The following is a 15,078-nucleotide window of genomic DNA, read 5'->3' as shown; positions in this document are numbered from 1 at the left end:
TAACTTAGTGCAATGTATCATACCAAGTTAGGTCAGTGGCTGATACAGATATATTCTTGTGAAAATGCTATTAATAAAATGGGGAAAAAAAGAGAAAGATAATACTGTTAGTAATGACAGTGCAGACTGTAATGTGATAAAAAATGATTTACTAAGTAAAATGAGAAAATCACACAGGTTGTATATCTGCCCCAGGGAGCTCTTATTGCAAGGCCTTTTTTTTTTTTAAGATTTATTTATTTATTCATAAGAGACACAGAGATTTTAAGATTTTATTTATTTATTCATGAGAGACACATAAGAGACACAGAGACATAGGAAGAGGGAGAAGCAGGCTCCATGCAGGGAGCCCAATGCAGGACTTGATCCTGGGACTCTGGGATCACCCCCTGAGCAGAAGGCAGATGCTCAACCGCTGAGCCACCCAGGCATCCCTTGCTCCAAGGTCTTAAACATAGTCACAAATCTGCAAGCGAGAGAGGAATAATTCTAATCATTGTTTTTCCCACTTGGAGAAGAAAAAACCCAACTCTTTTCAACTTCTGGCTTTCTTGGCCAATGTGTCTTAGACCCGTTCTCATTTCAGAGCATTAGTAATGCTCATAATATGCCTGCCCATTACAAGGACTAATGAGCACGCTGAAGTTTACATACAGCTTGAACAAATTAGTCATCTGCATTTGAATGCCTCCACAGACAACTGCACATCCATTATTGCTAGAGTGCATCTGCATAACTTTTAACACTGAAAAGAATTAGGTTTTACTTATTAAATTTTAGCATTTTTCTATCTGTATTTATTCTAACACTGTTTCCTTTTTAAGGTAAGGGTAACATTGCCTTAACATTTTATTTGAAACCTTTAAAAAGTAGACAAGAGTCAGAATGGGTACATTGTATTGTGTTACTGTTCAATACACTAATTAAATTTAAATTAAATTAGCATAGGTTATAAAGAAAGGAGATAATGCTTTCATAGGAATCATGATTTGTCTTATGTCAGAACTTGCCAAGCTGTATGCTATGTCTTAAGACATATGAAGACAGATCATTCATTCATGCAACTTGTGTTTTCAGGCTCCATCTAAGTGCCAGACATCATGCTCAATGCTGGGGACACTAAAATGAGTAAGACACAACTGGTCGTTCTCAACAAACTATGTAGTGGGGGAGAGAAACCTAAAAACAGAGTTCGGTATGATAAATTATACATTGGTTCACACATGAACATTTAATTCAAACTTTACTTGCCCTTTGGCTATAAGTATTATTTAAAATTATTTTCAAGATTGTTTTGCTGTTTTGTGATTTCTTAAAAAATGTGATGGAAGATAAAATTCTGTTTCCCAGATGGTCATAATTGAAAGTGAATGCACAGATAATTAAGTATACTATAAGTAATCACACAGATGTCTTGGGAAAACACTAAGCTTCATCAAACTGGGTGTTTTTAAACACCATTTTAGAATCCTTCCTTCCTTCCTTCCTTCCTTCCTTCCTTCCTTCCTTCCTTCCTTCCTTCCTTCCTTCCTTCCTTCTTCCCTCCCTCCCTCCCTCCCTCCCTCCCCCCTTACTTCCTTTCTCCTTCCCTTCCTCCCTCCTTCTCTTCCTTCCTCCCTCCCTTCCTTCCTTCCTCCCTTCCCTCCTCCCTCCCTCCCCTCCCTCCCTTCCTTCCTTCCTTCCTTCCTTCCTTCCTTCCTTCCTTCCTCCCTCCCTCCCTCCCCTTCCTCCCTTTCCTTCCTTCCTCCCTCCCTCCCTCCTTCTCTCCTTCCTTCCTCCTTCTCTCCTTCCTTCCTTCCTTTTCCTTCCTCTCTCCCTCCCTCCCTTCCTTCCCTCTTCCCTTCCCTTCCCTTCCCTTCCCTTCCTTCCCTTCCCTTCCTCCCTCCCTCTCTCCCTCCCTCCCTCCCTTCCTTCCTCCCTCCCTTCCTTCCTTCCTCCTTTCCCTCCTCCCTCCCTCCCCTCCCTTCCTTCCTTCCTTCCTTCCTTCCTTCCTTCCTTCCTCCCTCCCTCCCCTTCCTCCCTTTCCTTCCTTCCTCCCTCCCTCCCTCCTTCTCTCCTTCCTTCCTCCTTCTCTCCTTCCTTCCTTCCTTCCTTCCTTCCTTCCTTCCTTCCTTCCTTCCTTTTTCCTTCCTCTCTCCCTCCCTCCCTTCCTTCCCTCTTCCCTTCCTTCCCTCTTCCCTTCCCTTCCCTCCCTCCCTCCCTCCCTCCCTTCCTTCCTTCCTTCCTTCCTTCCTTCCCTTCCTCCCTTCCTTCCTTCCACCACAATATGTATTGATTGGTTTCTAAGCGCTTACTAACTAGACTTTAAGCCCCGATAGACCTAGTTTCTGTTGTCTGTATTCTCCCAGTGGCACACAGTAGAGTCACACTTTATGGGCTGACTATTGAGAGAACATAGGGCAACTTGCCAGATGCTAAAGGTACCCTGATGAATATGAGTGGCTCCTACCCACACACAGCTTCCAGTCTAACAGAAAACTAGACTTCATGTTATCCCTGAACTTTGAACACTCTTTCAAGATAACTGAACAGTTTTGTTAAATGAGTAGACCTAGGAGGGTGGATACCTTACCAGATGATGAAGCTACAATGGACAGACAGCAAGTCCAAAACTTTGCATACAATTTCTTTTGCATTACCTTTTGCATATACATGCCTGCATATACACATGAGCACATATAAAAACGCTGCTGTGTTCTCCCCCTCCAAATCTTAGCCGGGGTTTGGGGAAGGCTCCCAGCCACTGCTGCAAAACAGAGGGTGCCCTCTCCCTCTACTCAACCAAATCCTAACCAACAGCCTCCCCGCTTCCCAGTCTGTCCTTTTTCAAAACGTCACATTATTATTATTTACCAATATTTCAGTGCTTCTAACTGACATTCACTAGCAATTTAAATAAAAGTGACCATTTGAACAACAAAGATTAAGAGAATCAGTGACACTGTGGATCTGCCTAAAATTTTTTAACGTACCCCACCCAACCTGTTGTTTCAGCCTAAAATCAGTGTATGACGGGGATAGGCTTATACTATGTCTATCTTTGAGAGGAGCGAGTACAGTGTCCCACAATAATTTAATACACCAAGGCAAGGGCAGCCCAGGTGGCTTGGCGGCTTAGCGCCGCCTTCAGCCCAGGGCCTGATCCTGGAGACCCGGAATCGAGTCTCACGTCGGGCTCCCTGCATGGAGCCTGCTTCTGCCTCTGCCTATGTCTCTGCCTCTCTCTCTCTCCTCTCTGTGTTTCTCATGAATAAATAAATAAAATCTTAAAAAAAATTATATACCATGGCAAAATAGAAAAGGGAGGTGAAACCTAGAGGAGTAAACTTGTGTATGCACGTTTCAGCACCCAACCCCGCAGAGGCTGTACTGTTACAGAACAATACCGATGCCTGGAAGGCTCGCTGGAACCAGACGCATCCTCCCTCTACCGGGCAACGAGCCTCGGCCGGAGTATCCACACGGAGTGCTGTTGCAGCGACAAGTTGTTGCTACATGCACTACACCCTCTTTACCAGGAATTCAAGGTAGTAGAGAGGTGCTTATTTTGTCCCAAACGTGATAGCAAGACTCGTCTACTTTGCAGGAAAAAAAAAAAAAAAAAAAAAGTAGAGGAAAGCAGGGCTGCTTGGCAGAGGGAAGACACACAGGGGTCGGGAAGGGAACCTCGGGGCTGGGGCTGGGGCTGGGGCTGGGGGGGCGGGGCCTGCAGCTGGCGGTGGAGGCGGCTGCGGGCTCGGGCGGGACCGCGCCGCCCGGGTCGCCGGGGTCGCCGGGGTCGCGCGGGCCGGGTCTGCTGGGCCGCCCGCCGCCGCCCGAGGCCTCCGCCGCAGCCCGGGAGCCCGCGCCATCCGCGCTCCGGGCCGCGAGGCGGCTTCCCGGGCGCCAGGCCTCGCTCTCGCGGCTTTGAAAAGTTTCCAGCGCGCGTGCCACGGCGGCGGGCGGCGGCTGGGCCGGAGCCCACGCGGCCCGCGCCCCCCGCGGGGAACTTCGCGGCGCTCGGCCGCCCTGTCACTCTCGCTTTCCGACGCGCCTCCCCCCGGGCTCGCGCGCCCCGAGCCCCCGCCCCCGCCCCCCGCCCCTCCCGCGGGGACCTTCCCGGGCGCCCGCCGCTCGCGTCCCCGCCGCCCCGCGCTCCGCCCGCCCCGCCCCGCCCCGCGCCCCCCGCGCCCGCGCCCGCGCCCCGCGCCCCGCGCCTCGCCTCCCAAGCCCGCCCGGCGGCGTCCCGCGCCCGGAGAGCGGCCCCCGGAGCGGGCAGCGGGGCGCGGGGGGCGGGGAGCGGAGGGGAGGAGGGGACCCGCCGCCAGGGGCCGGCTGCTAGCTTCCAGCCGACTTTTCGCCAATGGTCCAGAGCGACATGTCCAAGTCGCCTCCCACAGCGGCGGCGGCGGCGGCGGCGGCGGCGCAGGAGATCCCGATGGAGCTGCTGGAGAGCGCGGCGCCCGCGGGGGCGCTCGGAGCGGCCGCACAGGTAGCCGGGGCCGCGCCTGCTCCTTCTTTGTGAGCCGCGGGGGCGCCGACCCCCTCCCCCTCCCCCTCCCCCCTTCTCCTCCGCTGCGGTCCCTCGCCTCGCCTCGCCTCGCCTCGCCTGGTGCCCCCGACCCCACCTCGCCCGCGGCCGCCCACTCTCCTCTCCCCGCGCCGGGGACCCTGCCCTCGTCGCCGGTCCCCCCGCTCTCCTGCGGCTTCCATCTTTCTCCGCTTCCGAAAAGCAAGTGGGAAGGGGCGGGGGAGACCCGCCGGGGCTCAGAGGCGGCCCCCGGGAGGGCGCCCGCTCAGCCCCCCCCCCCTCGCCCCTTCCCGGGAGAGGCACATGGAGAGACATGAACCAGGCGAGCGGACTGGACCTGCTCAGGATCGTGAGTCGGGGCGGGCGGGAGGGGCTCGGCGCGCACGCCCACCCTGGGGGCGAGTGGGAGCCGGGCTGGGCGGGGGGCGCCACCCTGCGCCGCGGCCCGCACCCCCGCCCTCCGCACCTGGGCGTCCCGCCGCCTGGACGGCCGCGCTGCCCTCGCCTCTCGCCGCCGCTCGCCTGCGCCCCTCGCTCCTCGCCCTGCAGCCCGCGAGCCGGGGGCGCCAAAGTTTGTCCGTGCCCCCCCCCCCCCCCCCCCGCCCCGGAGCGCTGGCCAGGTCCAGACAGCTCGGGACCACCTTCCCGGCGACGGGTGCTAGCGGGTTCGCGGCTCCTGGTGAAACAGGAGATGCCGGTCTAGGCGTTGGGCGATGATAAGGTGGCGGCTTTTACGTAAGGCTTTGGCAGGTACAGTTTGGATTACAGACGCCTCCAGGTCTCCGCGGTAAGGAGCCTCTCAACTTTTATCCTGGCAGGGCAAGGACTCCAGACTCCCGGCTGCGGGGCTGCGGGGCGAGGGCTGGGAAGAAAGAGGTTAGGGCTCTATTGCAAGCATCATTTTGGAAAAAAAAAAAAATCTCTCTCCTTTGCGATATGGGCTTGTTGATTTCATACCTGTATTTGCTGGATTGTAAATGGGGGTGGTTACGTATTTCTGTATTTACAAAAAAAAAAAAAAACCTTATAAATGTGTTATTTTATATTTATATATGCTCAACAGATAGCGGAGTATTTGCTGTAGCAATGGGTGCGAGAGTAGGATTCCCTAATAAAGGTTGCCAATATCTTGTTGCCTTTCTTGTTTTGGTAGGGGATGGAAATGGACTGCTCCAGATATTTTGATACTGTTAATAATAATGGTCATTCCAGCGGCATAATCATGGAGCTTTAGTGAGTTTTTTTTTTTTTTTTTGACCACTGGGAAATAACCTTGCTAACTTAAAATACATAATTCACTTTGATTTGAGATGGAGGAAAAATGTAGAAACCAACAAGTTGTGTAATCAGAAACCCATTTCTTTCAGTAGGACAGTTAGATTTTAGTCGGCCTTGGGCTGTTTGGCTGCTGAGCCAGAGGGAGGACATGTAACTAACCACCTACATTTCCATCTAGTTTCTGCCAGGGGACCTGAATTCTTACCAGCACATGTCACGTTTGTTCTAGACTCCTGATTTTATCTAGACACTTAATCAGGTTAGATGAGAGGAGAAATGTACTTAGAGAACTCAGTTATTCCAGGATGAAGGTCTTGACTTTTGATAGAAGAAAAGACTTTGAGACCCTTTTTTTTCCCCCTTTGATCTTCCTTCCTTTGGGGATTTTTTTGTTTTTTTAAATTTTTATTCTTCTGATAAAAACAGTTCCTGAATTCCTGGTGATCAAAGTTAAGCCGACAGAAAGTGTGACTGCAATTAGATAAGTAAATACTTCATTCACGTAGTGATTTATGTCATTAAATGCAAACCAACAAATATTTGTTGTTAACTGCAGTGTGGAAATGATTCAGATGTGAGGAGACAGCGCTGCTGCCTTCAAAGAACTGATATTCCGGTGGCTGCAAGTGTGACAGACAAATGACAGTTGTGTGGTAGAGGACTATAGGGGAAGTACTGGTTTCTGGGGAGTAAAGATCACAGACATTCTATACGGAGTAATCTCTAAGGGCTTCGTGGAAGAGGGGGCTTTCGAGAAAAGATTCCAAGGATGGGTGAGATTTGATCCGAGATTGTCAGAGAGATGGTGGAAGCCATATAGGAAGCAAAGTCACGGAAGTTGTAAGTCTTCTATTTATCACGTGTAGCTTGAAGAGGGTGTGGAAAGGTACGGATAGGGCATAGTTAGATGTAAGACCGACAAAACAATTTGAGGCCACATCTTGGAGGCGTTGGAACCTGGGTGTAATGAATGATCGGGAACCACGAAAGGGGTTCAACCAAAGAGTTATGTAACAGCTCATTCAGAAGATTCACCTGGGAATGTTCTGGAAGGTATTTTAGAGTTTCAGGAGTGCAGAGGTGGAGCTGCCAGACGGGAGATTGGTATAGCAGTTTGGACAAGAGATAACAAGGCCTAAACTAAAGGGAGAGGCAAGATAATGGATATGACAGGCCCGTGCATGGGACACTTCAAAGACTCAATGGACGGGAACTGGCAAGTGAGTGCATAAATACACGAGAGACAGGAAAAGGGGAGGAAAGGCTATTATAAGCAGGTTAGAGGTATAAATATTCAGCTGCACCCGCATCCATCTCCTTGCTTGTTCTACCTTCCAAAAATGAAAGCAGTTTTCCTTGAATTGTGTTTATATCACTTTGATTATTGAGGGAAACGTTGCCGTGTTTATTTTATATCTAATAAATCATGGCATCATAGGGCTGTGAGAGCTTGGCAAAGCATCTATTCCATCTCTCTGGGCAGGACAGGATAGCAGTGACAGGACAGCAGTAAAACCGCCTGAAAAGTGGGGCCGTCTCAGGAACATCCCCCCCCTTTTTTTTGTGATACTGAGTAATAGTAAATCTACTTAGAAATGACATTTTCCCTTGCAAATGCTGTCTCGGAGCAATCGTTGGTTTTAAGAATCTGCTCTGTTTTACCTCTGGATTTGATTACTAGTTCTGTTTGAACAAAGCAAACGATGTAGAGTCACAGACGGCTCATTTTCCTTTTTGAGGTTACTAATCCTGCCTAGAGATAGGGCACCCTCCTACATTTCAGCGCCTTCCCTCCAGCACACGGTCATAAACAACATGAATATATTTCCTACGTGAGAGGCGAGTTGGCAACCTAACCACAGATTCTTGTAAGTTCTGATTTAAGCAGATTACATTGCTTTTTAGGTAACCTGCTGATCAGCTTCAGGGCAAACTTGGACAGAGTCTCCCGCCAAAGTCAGGCCGCTAGTTTAATATTCCACCTCCAAAGCTTCAAATCTGCATCGTCCACTAGTGTAGCCACTAGCCACGTGTCGCCTGAACGGAGATGTGCTGTGCGTGTAAAAAACACACCGAATTTCGAAGACTCGATGTGAAATAATGAGAATACACGACTTGCCTTTGATGATTCTTATACTGAGGATAGGTTGCCGTGATAACATTTTGGACACGTTGGTTTAAATCCAATATAGGCTTGCGATTAGTTTCACTTGTTGCTGTTTCCCTCTGTAATGTGGCTAAGAGAACATTTCAGTGACATGTGGCCTGCATTATATTTCTGTTGGACTCGTTAGTCTGAATTATGGCCCTGGGAAATCTCTGGGGAGCCGAATTGACGGTGATCAGAGGCCGGGTGGATGGGAGGCAGGTGGAAGGGATGGAGAATAAGGATGGAGACGCAGGAGGAGATGGGCAAGACACAACAGCAGTATCTCAGCACTTTAGGCCTCCAAGAGATTGTAACCAGCACCTCTAACCACACCTGAAAATGAACAGACAGTAACCAGAGGTCCTGTTTGTTTTGCTCCTAGCAACAGAACCCAGCTGGTTCCACCCCAGCTGAGTTTGCCAGATGCTTTTCAAGCATGTCGTAGTAATACAGCCTGGTAATGGCAGCAACACCCTGAATCCCTGTAGCAAAGGAGCTTTATCTAAAAAGAGCAGCAGCGGTTCTCCTGTGACTACTGAGCCACGTCAGTACGGTTTTCCAGAAACACTTGTAGGTCAGAGGGCCAGCTCAGTCGTTTGCAGTCTCCAACTATGCTCATCATGGGTCTTGTGTTTTGTTCAAACCTTCACCCCACCACCTTGCTCTTGAACGGTATTTTTGTTCTGGTGTTGCATGGGAGAAATCTGAAAGCATGCCAATCAGAATTTCTGAGTGGGTTTTCAAATGCGAAGTGTACTATCTGATTGAGTGATGTGAGGTTTTTGGTTGGCTTGATGTCTCTTTTCTTTTTGTCTTTTCCTGTAGCATCAAGATCTAGCTTACCTGTTTGCTGGATTTAATTCCGTTGAATTATACAGCTATGTAGCTGTGGTCCTTTCAAGAAAAGCTGAGCAAAATGCATTAACCCTGGAGGGGGTGGTGGCACTCTTTAATTTGTGATTGCGGCCCATATCCATATGGTGCAGATAATACATAGCAGACACTTACCTGCAGTTACGAGGAGTTAGAATTAGTTACGACACCACCACAAGTAACTAAGTCTGTCTTAGAGTTCTTTCCAGGCCTGTCTGGAGGTAGCTTATGAAGAAGGCAAGGTTGGGCCTTCCTTCTCTACCCCTAGGCCTGCACAAGAGTTCTATTTATGCTGCCTCTGGATTCCTTTCTGCTTTTGTGTAAACTGATCCATATTGAAAAGAACTCATGTCCTACCCCCCTTTTCCTGGGGAGGTACTCTCAATTACTTCACTCTAAGTAACGAATTTGACAACCCCCCATTCAGACTGAGCTATCAGTAAATGAGATTTAATGTCTGATTTCTCTATGGATCATTCTGGCTTCGTTTGTCTGGAATTCAAAGGGATAAATATCAATGAATGCTAATCGAGAGGGATGGAAACTAATTTCAAGTATCAGCATTATGCTCACGGAGAGCAGTTTGTAGGGAGAACTGTCGCCCTATCAACCACAGAAGTGGCATCGTTCTTGAAGCTGTCCCCAGGGTCTGCCAAGCCAACTCTGTGTGCAGGGCTGGGCTCAAATCTCCAGTTGACTGACAACTTCTAAAATTAATTACTGTTGTCAATTTCAATCATATAGAAATTAGATTTCAAGTACCTGTGAAATCCGAACACTTGTTTGCTGATTTGAAAACTACAGTCCAATTTCAAGTTACTCAGTATCAGGGAAGACATTCATTTACACGAAGCTGATATTTAACATCACAAGGCAAGTTGGATATCATTTTAATAAGTCACTTGTGTATCTGTGGAAATTTCTTAAAAATTTTTTTCTAGCTTCTGAAACCTGACTTAGCTTTGTCGATGTTTTAGGAGAGGTAAAAGACTTTCGGTTTACAGTTTTCTTTTTCTCGTTTTTGCTACAGTGGCATAATTTGTTTTCATGAAGCTTTATATAACTAATAGGAAATAAATAGAAATTAGTGGCTTTTCAGACTGTGCTCCAAGGGCTTAGGGGTCTGCATGTATCCAGCAGAGTATCATGGGTTACGCTTTGCACTCTGGCCAAACCCAAACTCTCTTTCTCCTCTGCCTTTTACTAACTTGAAATCTGGATGACTCTGATTGTGAACCGTTTCATATATTGGGTGTTCATATAATTAGTGTTGCTAAAAGAAATAGAAAAACCACTGGTCCCAAAAGCTGCATTTGAAGTAGCCCCTGAACTAAGAAAACTATACTTTGTTTCCAAATTGAGTCAAGTAAATATTTGAATAATTAATCTTTCCTGTCTTTTTCCATTTGGGGGAAGATTTGGCCTTTATTTTCTCTTTCTTTCTTTCTTCATTTCTTCCTTTCTTCCTTTCTTTTAAATTGCTGCAGATGAAACACTCTAGTTCTCATTTTCAAGGATTTAGAATAACTAAAGAACAGTAATTCCAGCAAGATGGACTTAATTTTAAATATGCATTGGATCAAAGGAAACTTTGTTTTGTAATGGTAGTATAAATTTTCACTAACATTTTTTAAAGTACATTGAAGTGGACTGTATTAGCTTTCTAAAAATTGCTTTAGTTTTTTCCCCTTGATCTTGCATATCATTATAAAAAAACATTAAAAATTTAAAAAGGAGACTATAGAAGAGAAATGACTGCTGAAATGAAGAAGAAAACAGATTAGAGGTGTAATTAAGCTTATCTATTTATTTTAGCTTTTAATAAATAATGAATAAGGATTTGCTACAACACTATTAAGACATGAACAAGTTAATACTCTGAGTAAAGCATTCCCCATAAATTTAAGTGATTAAAGGAGAGTATATTTTTTTCCAAAATTGTCACCAGTTGGCGTGGGAGTCAGCCATAGTTTTCTTTTTCTTTTATTTTTCAACGTGCAAACTGTACCTTAATATAGTTGAAAACTGTGATAATCTAACATATTACATATGTTATATAGTATATACCTATATATGTAGGTATATGTTGCACAGGTAGCTAAGTGCACCTGAAGTAATGTTTATGAATAGTATTCCTAAGGGCCTGGAAAAATTAACATATATTTAAAACTAAACACTTTTAAATGTGTCTAATTTCTTGCCGAGAACAGTCTCCTCCTCTGGGACTGAATGTCTTAAATATTGTGTGGTTTACACAGTGCCTATTGTGCGTTTGTGAGCAGCCACGAGAAAACTTACACACCAAAGCAGCTGAATAGTAAAACATTTTTTGTCATGAAAAATCTGAAGCAAATGACAAGGATAGAATTTCAGAGTATATTTCCACTCATTTCGAAATGGTACTAGGAGGACACATCATGATGGAGTAAGATTATATTTTGTCTTTGTTCTCAAAGATAATTTATGCTCTTCATGAAGAAAAATGGTATTTTTTTGTTTTTTTTTTTTTTAAAGAAAAATAGTGTGTTTAACAAAGGTTTGCCCCCCCTTCCCTAAGAAACATGTTAGGCCTTAAAAAATGCTTTCAAGCGTAATAAGTCTTTATCCGTGTGCAGTAATATAAACAATGTTTTTAATTTTAAAGAACTTATCATGCTTTATTTTCGTGTTCTTAGGCTTTGGAAGACACTTCTGTCCAAACCTTTATATAATAATTGGAAAAGGAAGAACGCTCTTGAAAGAATGTTATTTTTCAACAGTTTACTGAATAATGTTTACATAAGTAAGAAGAATAAGCTGCTAAGTGAGGAGAACCTTGTATAATACACTGTGAAAGCCCAGCCTAGGTTGTCTTTCCTTTTATGAAGTTGAGAGTTAATTAAATGCCATGGAAACACATTTGTATTCTATAAATCCCGTAGATACTTGAAAGAGAACAAACATGGTCAAGAAAAATTTTTGCTTTAAGATTATACCAGCCTCTCACTGATTGCAAAGTCATCTAAGTTACTCATAACACAAATGTTTGTAATAGATCTTCGTTTGCCTAAGTGCTACATATACTATGGTTTATAAGATATTTCTTTTTTTAAAATGAAAACCATATGTGTATATCAATATAACAAAGTAGTATTTTCAAAACCTGAACAGAGTGATTTAAAAAAAGTAAACTTTCATAAATGCTGATAATCGAATGAAATCCCTTTGAGCTTAATCATTCTAAATGTGTTACATACTTCACCCCAATTTTGCCCCACTCTTCCAATCTTCCCACACTTCCAACGTGGATATTACTTTAAAAAATATTATTCTGAGCCCTTATCATATGCTAGGTCTTATACCGAAGGCTATAAATCTGTTATTTCATTTATCCTTAACCCTGTGAGGTAAGCAGTAATATCCCCATTTTAAGGATGAGAAGACTAGTGTTTGGAACCGTTAAAGCATTTGCCCGTGGTCTGCTGTAGCAGGGTTCCAACCCGTGGACATTGAACTGTAAAGCTCAGCATCGAGCTATTTTTCAATCATATGTTAATGTTAAATATTTGCAACAACTCTGTCTATGCCTGGAATTAAACAGAGATTGATGCGTTGTTTGTTCATTGTGCTCTGAATGTAAACCGTAGATATAATAGAAAAAGCAAGTTCATTTGCATATATGTTCATGCTTGGCTCAGTCCTGTTATTGAAGCAGATTGTCTTACTTTAAACATCTTTTCTTGAATGCTTGTCTCAATTATTGTTATTATTCTATCAGATTTATTTTTCTTGCATTCTAAGCAAAATCACTAAGTGGTTAAAAAGCCAGATTCTCATATCACGTTCAAACAGTACAACAATGGGCCAGAGATTTTTACGAGGTGTTGTAATTTCATTGCATTCACTGCTACTTACATAGCTCTTTCACCACTTCTGAGAGCAATCTCTAGATTCATGCAATCATATGAGGAATTGGCACGCTTCATACATGTTCCATCTAGACCCATGTATACATGTATATATACATATACCTAGGTCTATGTATACAAATATATATATATTTCAAGGCAATCAGAATTCATACTATACAATGTTCTTCAGCTACCATATGCAGTTCTTACAAGTACCTATGGGATTACAAATTAGAACATGAAAAAAAAAGCGGTGTGCCCAGGTGGCTCAGTTGGTTAAGCATCTGCCTTCAACTCAGGTCATGATCCCCAGGGTCCTGAGATCGAGCCCTGAATTGGACTCCCTGCTCAGCGAGGAGTCTGCTTCTCCCTCTCCCTCTCCTCCCCTCTGCTCATGTTCCCTCTTTCACTCAAATAAATAAAATATTTGAAAACAACGACGACATGGAAATAAAAAAAGCAAATATGAAGGCCCGGCGGCACTGGGAACAGCATTTCATTACACACGAATCTGTTGCATTCATGCTATCCAAGAAGCTTTGACACATTACCTTTTCTCTCACCTTACCACTGCAGCTCTGGTCTCTCCTGCACTGAAATGCTTGCTTTTAAATGTTTTATCTTTAGTGGCTTTGCCTCTTGATGACCGATAGGCTAACAGATAGCAGAAGTTGTTTTAATTCATGAGTTATTAACTCCTTTGTTTAGAAACCTTTTCTCCCCTATAAACTGGCTATTCTGACATAAATATTTGTGATTCCAGTAATAATAATTTTCATACAACGTCCCTAAGATGGCAATTTATGTTTTGGTTTTTGACCTCCTTCTAGAAGTGGGCCTAGATTTCTCATTTGTCTTTTTTCTTTCTTTTTTGTAGTCATATGGAAAAGGAGCCAGAAGGAAAAACAGATTTAAAGGATCTGATGGGAGCACTTCCTCTGACACTACCTCAAATAGTTTTGTTCGTCAGGTAAGAGAGCTTTTCAATTTCTGGTTTGGAGAAGTATATTCAAATGATTTTAGTTTTCATTTTTTTTAAGGTGATTTTATACCATTATCCTGCAGATTCATGTGGCATTATTGTACCTACTTGTAGTTGAAGTGAATAGTGTGCAGTTTCGTGGGATAATTAAAATATTTGAATCTTAAGTAAGACCGTGTAATAATTGCACCCTTTTCTGGCAAGTGGGGACTGCCAGGAGAAAGGATTTCTTTATAACAGAATGAGTGAGCTCCAGCAAAAATGATTACAGATTTGGGGTTTTTTCTGGCTGGGAGAGAGGGCATCTCAATGGGTATCCGTATTTCCAGCTATGAAGTTGAAATACTGGTGTTCTTCTCACTTGAGCTTTCTTCTTCCCTCTTGGGGTGTGGATTGCAAAAGAGGAAATCGCTCTGGGTCTTGGAATGAGTGAGGCTACTCAGGTTAAATAAAGCACGTGATATCTTTGAGGAATAATTTAAACCGCCTTTGGGGACGTAGCCTTTATTCTGGGTAGTATGTGGTGTGTTCCTGTCCGGCAGTTTGCACCTGTCCCCCAAACAGTCAGCGTGAGCATCTTCAACATATAAACACTTGAAGGGATTTGGTCAGAGCAAGAACACAGGCAACTGATTCCTGAGGAGAGTAGGTTATGTGTCTAAAGTCTTGTCAAGGATAGGGGTGTATCTTCATCTAACCCTTCTCAGTGGAGGAGATACTGGGCAGGACAGTGGTAGACAGAACCTGCTTCCATGGCTGAGGGACTCCCAGTTTCTAACTCCTAGGCCCAGAAGTAGGGTGTTGGTGGCAGTTCCTTCCCCCAAGCAATGGTGGTCAACCAGAAAAGCTGCTCCATTTCTCTTAGTTGCCACTTCCATTGTTCCTTGCATCCTCCACACCTCACCTCATAGCAGTTCCTTAGTAGCAGTTGAGCTTGAATTTGTTCACCTGCTCTGCCAGGGGGGCTTCTGGTCTTCGCTGGTTGCTGCCTCCTTACACTTTCCTGACACCAACAAAGGATGATCCCTCTCCAGCTGCCAGCAATCACCTTGCAATGTCAAGTATGCCAAAGGTATGTCTGAGTAACATAAGGCAACTGGAAAAATCTTGCCTCTGGTCTGTGCCAATTAAGAATTGTTTCAGTCGCAGGAAGTTAGGAAAGGAGTCGGTGAAGAAAGAATGGAACTATTTTGCTAAGAACCATTTAGAAAGAGAAAAGAAGATGGAGCCAAGCAAGGCCCAGCCCTAGAGCTGTGTTTTTGTGGTGTCAGAAGGAGCTGGGAAGGGTAGAAGAGGAGCCAAAGGTGTGTGCGTTGGCCTGATGTCATCGTGGGCAGAATTTGGACGTCATGGTCCTGAGAATGAATGAAGGGTCTTGAGAAATAGTCCCTTAGCC

At 45.0% G+C, this 15,078-nt stretch overlaps 1 protein-coding gene and 1 long non-coding RNA gene across 7 annotated transcripts in view; one reads left to right on the top strand and one right to left on the bottom strand.

The window, feature by feature from the left end:
• Window positions 1–258: 258 nt before the first annotated feature.
• Window positions 259–5,203, bottom strand: LOC125753036 (uncharacterized). The gene is made up of 3 exons (XR_007403867.1): window positions 4,977–5,203; window positions 3,387–3,575; window positions 259–466 (listed from the first exon to the last, which is right to left on the bottom strand). It is a non-coding gene; the product is annotated as an uncharacterized LOC125753036 (long non-coding RNA).
• The window catches only part of CACNB2 (calcium voltage-gated channel auxiliary subunit beta 2), a 380,949-nt gene continuing 370,065 nt past the window's right edge, over window positions 4,195–15,078 (top strand). For 3 of the 6 annotated variants that reach the window (XM_025445592.3, XM_025445597.3, XM_025445588.3), the window contains exons 1-2: window positions 4,808–4,859; window positions 13,578–13,670. In XM_025445592.3, the coding sequence (XP_025301377.1) occupies window positions 4,824–4,859; window positions 13,578–13,670 (129 nt within the window). In that variant the 5' untranslated portion in view covers window positions 4,808–4,823. Of the gene's footprint in view, window positions 4,472–4,807; window positions 4,860–13,577; window positions 13,671–15,078 lie in introns of those variants that run through there. The other 3 variants (XM_025445587.3, XM_025445589.3, XM_025445586.3) reach the window with 2 other exon arrangements.

The sequence above is a fragment of the Canis lupus genome, chromosome 2 (assembly GCF_003254725.2).
Source record: "Canis lupus dingo isolate Sandy chromosome 2, ASM325472v2, whole genome shotgun sequence".
Classification (NCBI taxonomy): domain Eukaryota; kingdom Metazoa; phylum Chordata; class Mammalia; order Carnivora; family Canidae; genus Canis; species Canis lupus.
Note: the sequence above shows the minus strand (reverse complement) of the source record. Positions and strands in the feature narration are given on the sequence as shown.